Source organism: Eptatretus burgeri, chromosome 16 (assembly GCF_056783735.1).
Source record: "Eptatretus burgeri isolate ZD-2024b chromosome 16, Ebu_testis_v1, whole genome shotgun sequence".
NCBI lineage: Eukaryota > Metazoa > Chordata > Myxini > Myxiniformes > Myxinidae > Eptatretus > Eptatretus burgeri.
Genome location: NC_140976.1, coordinates 32,739,697 through 32,745,987, shown reverse-complemented (window position 1 = coordinate 32,745,987; position 6,291 = coordinate 32,739,697). Strand labels below are relative to the sequence as shown.

General features: G+C 43.3%; 1 protein-coding gene across 9 annotated transcripts in view; it reads left to right on the top strand.

Moving 5' to 3' along the window:
• The window catches only part of KLHL22 (kelch like family member 22), a 36,103-nt gene extending 30,712 nt beyond the window's left edge, over positions 1–5,391 (top strand). For all 9 annotated transcript variants that reach the window (XM_085859961.1, XM_085859960.1, XM_085859957.1 and 6 more), the window contains 2 exons: positions 2,988–3,221; positions 3,471–5,391. In XM_085859961.1, the coding sequence (XP_085716087.1) occupies positions 2,988–3,221; positions 3,471–3,887 (651 nt within the window). In that variant the 3' untranslated portion in view covers positions 3,888–5,391. The remainder of the gene's footprint in view (positions 1–2,987; positions 3,222–3,470) is intronic.
• Positions 5,392–6,291: the final 900 nt, after the last annotated feature.

The window sequence follows — 6,291 nt, the reverse complement described above, 5'->3', positions numbered from 1 at the left end:
ATGTATTTGACGTCTTCCGGACGACCACAGAACTTACTGAACGTGTTACTAACTTACAGCTACCATATAATGGCGTATTGGCAGCGTTTAAGGGAGTATATAAAAATGGGGTTCACACAGGAGGAACCCGTCAGTGTTCCAGACTCCACGGTTTGTTCTTTGTTTTTTTTTGTTTTCTTCGGCATGACGGTGATGTTGACACTTCGATTTATAGTGCGATTATGATTCAAATCGTTGAGCGGCAGCCTATTAATTATATTATATTACAGCCGCACTAGAAATCGAAGTGTCAACATCACCGTCATGCCGAAGAAAAAAAAAAAAAAACCATGGAGTCTGGAACACTGACGCTAAACATTACCTCGACGTGTTTTGACTTGTGAGTAACGTGTGTCAACAATCGCGTAACGTGCCTACAACTTATGGCCAGCGTATGCGGAACATGTGAGTCATACGCTGGTACACGTCGAAAAATTTTAAGCATGTTAAAATTTGTCGACGAGCTCGGCGTACTACGACGTATGCCAGCGTGCTCTTGACGTATACAAAACTTACCCATAACGTATTCGACGTGTGCCAGCGTTTTAGACAAATTTTTCATACGTCGGCATACGCTGGCTAAATTGTCAAGGTGTGACAGCGGCTTAAGAGATGGGGATGGCCAGATAGAGGCCCCTGGTGGAAAGTGGACGCAGCGACACGCTGTTAAAAGCGCATGTTACCATTGTATGTTTTATGTATGTGTCTCTCTTGTCTGACGATAATATTTTTCCCTGGAACCCAATTACTCCCCCACCCCCTACTTGCATTAACTCTTAACTTTTCAAAAACATAACTACAACATTAAGCGAGGGTTTACTGTACCTGGACAAAATTATATGGCATTTCACATCTTCTTGTTGAATCAAATTTTCCGCTCGCAGACCCCGTCCATGTCCTTTTTTCTCAATACTGTGCAGGGTAAGGTGCTCCATGAACTCTTGATTGTTTGTATGCTCCTGTGTATTTTTTTTTTTTTTTACTGCTTTGAGAAATGTTACAGCCACTGAAGGAGCACACGGCATTATAAAATATCTAATTTTGTATTCTCCTTCAGGGTTTTTCTTAGTTCCTGCTGTCGTAGAATAATAAATGTTGCCGTTGGAACCTCTTCATTAAGCTGCCTTTCCCGAGTATTCTTCTTCAATCCCTGAACGACTTGCTTTTAAAACGGGCATCACTATGATTAAACGCAAACAAATTTTTGTTCCGAGTAAATCGACGATTGGTTTATAATGGCAGGAACCCTTCAGAATGAAGCATGACAGACACACACACACACACGGACAGATGGATGGACACTTCCCATTTCAGTAAAAGAAGATACGAGGGCTTGCTGAAAAGTAATATCTCCCATTTTTTTTTCTCTAAAACGGGCAAAGATATTTGAATGAAACAAAGCAGTCAGCGTATTAGTTCTTCTCACCACTGGGTGCGAAGTTTTGTGATTCTGACACCAGATATCTCAATGCTATGTTAGTCAAGATGGCAGGGGCAGCATGACATTGTCAGCGCAGTTAAAGCAGCGTGCATGTATTGAGGTTCTAACAGCAGAGAATATGCCTCCTGTCGACATTCATCAGCAAATTAAAGTTGTGCACGGCAATGATTGCATTGATGTGAATACTGTCCGTCGATGGGCTCAGTGTACTCAAAACCGAAGTTGGACAAACCGTCCTGCAAGACAAACAGCACTGCTGGAGACCAATAATGACAACGTATACATACGGCTCACCAACAATGCGCTCATCAGCTTATCAAACAGAACTGGTGCACATCTCAGCAGACTCTCCGCTACTCAGCTTAGTGTTTCAGGTGAGCAAGTGCAGCCTATTGTGCAGTTGGTTATCCTCCGGCATGAAATTACATGGCCTCACACGAGTGCACGAACGACTGAAGCACTTGTTCACCCCAGTTTTACCGCCTTACAGCCCCGACTTGGCTCCGTCAGATTTTCATCTTTTCCCCAAACCTAACACCTTCGTAAAAAACATTTCTTCTGACTGATGTCAAGGCTGCTGAGAAGCGCTGGTTAAGTCAGGGCGCACAGTTCTATCGTGACGGCATCATGAAACCTACTTGAATGTTGGGGGGAAACGTGTGGAGTGCACTGGTGATTATGTTGAGAAATAAATATTCACCGTGATAGGATAAAGATTGATGTTATAGTATCTGTCTGTTTCATTCAAATAGCTTTAGCTGCTTTACCTGTTTTGGAGAAAAGGAACGGGAGGCATTACTTTTCAGATTTCCTTCGTAGATTTATCTTATAATGTTTGTTCAATAAATAAAGGTGCAGCCGACCAACAAATAGTAACTTAGTAAAACGCTACCAACTCAACTCGACATCTGGAGGACTCGGTTAAAAAGAAAACTTTATTCTGTGAAGGAACAAAAGAGGCTGTTACACCAAGGTGGAAAATACGAGGCGATCACCACAATGTACGACAAGCGTGTGCAATCCCAGCATGTTTCTGCACTTCATTTGTTAAGCTTCAAAAAAGAAACCAGAGGTAACATATTTGAAGAACATCAAAATAATTAATCAAGTGCGCAAGCAAGTGATCAAATTTGGTATCGGTTCCTCACTGATGTAAGCTGGTGACATCACCACATGTTGATCCACAATTTTGAAGGTCACCCGGATTGTAAACAATCCGGATCTGGATCACTCAAAATGTCTGGAGAAATATCTGCAAATGGAAGTGGCTCGAGGTTATCTAATGTTGCTAGCTATTTAGATAAGCATAGCTGGAACCGGTATACCCAGAAATAATTTGCGGATCATGAATGAAATGTCGATTGAGGATAAGTTTGCTCTTTCCTATTCGGTGCTTTCCACTGTAGCTCTGATTGACCTCCACACAAATATGCTGCACAAGTTTTAAACCTGCACTAAGCCTCTACTACTGTTTATTTTTTTTTGTCTTCATTCCATTTCTGTGCAGTCTTACGCACATGCTGGGGCGACCTATGAAGATAAGATCTTTGTCTCGTGTGGTGCCCGTGAGGATGTGTACCTCCCATCACTGCTGTGCTATGACCCCGAGACAAACAAGTGGCATCAGCGCAGCCCTGCCCCAGTGGAGCGTGCTTGGCACGGCATGGCGGTTGCAGGCCACCACCTTTACTTGCTGGGTGGGAGCAATAGGCGCCACGGCAATCGACGGGATGTCCTTCAGGTAGTCGTTCACCGATTAATATCAATTTGTGCAAAGCTCTTTTGAGTGTTTATAAATGGTAAATGCTACGTAAGAAATTGATTACTTTCAAATCACACTAACATGGCATTATTTTATTATTTTTCAAGTCAAACCAATGGTAATTTGTTTTGTTCTTTTTTTTGCGATGTACATTATAAACCCAATTTCCCACGAGTCTTGATGCAGCAATCAAAAACCCATGGGTTCTATGGATGTTGCCTTTTCTAGGTACACACATATGAGCCAGCAAACGACACGTGGTCAAGCGTCGCTCCATTGCCAACTGGGCATGGCGAGCCCGGTGTCGCGGTGCTCCCAAAACCGGAAGACGGGGAGGTGGAGATCTACGTAGTGGGTGGGCGATCGCATGACATACACGGACGCACAGCAGAGGTGCTCGTGTTCAGCGTGAAATGCAATTCGTGGGAATTGTGCCCGGAGCTCGAAGATGAACTGTCGGGAATGGCATGTGCCGTGCTGACCATGCCGCAGGATCTGCTGGCGCGCATACGAGAGAGCCCGGAAGGCAGAGCCACCAGCTCAAGGGCCAATGAAGGATCGTCCTCCATTTCTGACTTTGATTTTGAAAACAACGATGTGTGGCTCGATGCTGAGATTGGCTTCAGCACTGAGGAGGAGGATTAACGCATCTCTTCCTGCAAGTTGTACTTGTGGCAAAGCCTGAGCAAATGCCTCGATTTATGCACTGGATTGTCTCTCACCACTGTCTTGCACAATCCTACAGTTGATGCATTGAGAAGCAGATCCAGTATTATGTGCAGGCTGGGTTTAAAAAAAAAAAAGAAAAAGATTGGCATTCATCAAGTCTGTGGGCTGATGGCGAAAAAGTGAAATTCTCAAACGTACTGTTCCTTATATCAATTATTATTGTTCATCGTCCAAGGACAACTGCTGCAACCTTTTAACTGAATGATTGTCCCTTTTTATACTTCCAGGTGAGATCATGAGTATAGGGATAAAAAACACACATTGTTGGGTTGACAATTGCAGAGAGAATGAGGGAGAACCTACTCTGGCACCAAAGCCATTATACAAGCCGAATTGATTGTAAGCGTCCAACAAAAACCTTGTTTTGCAACACCACCTGGAAATGCTCCAAGGAAGGTGTTTTAAATTCGCCTCATAGGGGATGGGAAATGTTTAAGGACGAGGTACATTCACTTCCACGTTTAATGTGGCATGTATCATTTTAAATGAGTTTTTTTTTTTCTTTGGTCGCATGTGCAAAAGACCAGCTTGTTTATACAATGCAATTCTGTTTATAAACCATTGAAAAGGCAAGTGCCTTGTGTTTGAAAGTGTCAATGTACAGATTGCATCACCTTCATTTGTGGTCCCAAAGTGTAAAAGTGGATTACAATTTCTGCCAATGTTGCACATACATTCCTGATGGAGTGGGATTTGTGCAATGCAGTGTGGCATCGACGAGTACACTGGCTTTTGGAAAGGACGTCAAGCTGGGCGTCCTATCTGCTAGCACTTGCTGGTGGACCTTAAAGATCCCCCACGGTGTCTTTTCCTGATCTCGGCCGTTGTGTGCCAGCATGGTGGCCACGTTCAAAATTCCTGCCTTACCGTGTCGGCTGTGACTTTGCTAAGGTCACACCAGTCATACACAAGACACCGTGCTACCCATGCAGTGCCACCACACGTGCAGCGATGGGTCTTGAGGACCGGGTGGAAACAAGGGAAAAAGGACCATTTCCCCCGTCTTTGCTAATGTAAGATCCAATACTTCTGTAAGTGTCCAAATGCAGTAACAGATCGAGTCTGTGACTTACACAATGTCCAAGACTCGATGCCACAAAGCAAATAGTCACGGGCTTGGCAAATCGACATCTCAAACCAATGTGAGCAGTCCTCAGGAACTGTTAGTCAAACTTGGGGAGAAACTTGGCACAGGTTTATAACATTATTATTGCAGTTGCCCAAATGAACGAAGAGGTATTTCTTTGACACAAAGCACTGGCTGATTGATGTTTTATTTATCACTGGTGGCCGTGAAAGCACTTCATGCCCTCCATTTGTATTGGAATTTCCACTTCTCTGATGGAGAAGTGTGATGTGTACAGATGCAGTTTTGAGGCAAAGTTTCCTGTGTTCAATACAATCAATTACACATTTGTAATTGCTCATTGTTGGTTAACGAGCATTCTTTGATGGAGTTGCAAATCTGGTTGAATTCTTGGTTTTGTGATTATGTAGATTTGAGGGTTAACCTTGGCAAACTACAAATGGGACAAAAATCAAAGGTGGTTTTTGGTTGGGCCGACCCAACCAATAATCTGTATCCCATTTCCCATCCTCGCTCTATTCCCTTCCTCATATCCAACTAATTCCTTCTACAAAACAAAAAAGTCTCTTACCTCATGATTTGATGGTCCTTCTCATTCCTTGTTGGCCATACATTCTGTCGATCTACTTCCTCATTCACTCCTTCCGAAACTGGCGTTCGTCGTACTCGTCCTTTTTCACCTTCACTCAAAAACTTTTCTGTTTCCTTCTTTATTCTCAAGAGGAGCACAAATAATAGTCATTGAGTCACAAAACCTTTTTTTCCATCTTTCTTTTTCCTCCTCCCATCACTCCACAAAATATTTTAAGTGACTTTTATTAAAATGTTGCAGCCTGGTGTTAGCTTAATGGTTATGGTGGTGGTTTGGGATCTTGAGTTCAAGCCCTGTTGGCCACTGAATTAAAATACACCAGGAGGTTGACTCAGCCTGTCATCCTTCTGAGGTCAGCAAAATGAGCACCAGTGTACTGGTAAGGGGGACACTGCATCAGTGGCATAGCCGCGTCCCAACAAATGATGCAACCAGCAGCCACAGGCTGCACTCGAAAGAGAAATTAAAATCTTTAATCTTACTACACTTCATTTTTGAAGTGTCGATCTCCCGTAACTGTTTCCTCTTCTTCCCTTTGTTTCATTCCAGAATCACTCAAAAATCCCCCCCCACCCCCCAATTATATTCAGAGTACTGTCGTCTTCGTGCTTTTAATCATCCCAACCGTGTCAGTCTTCATT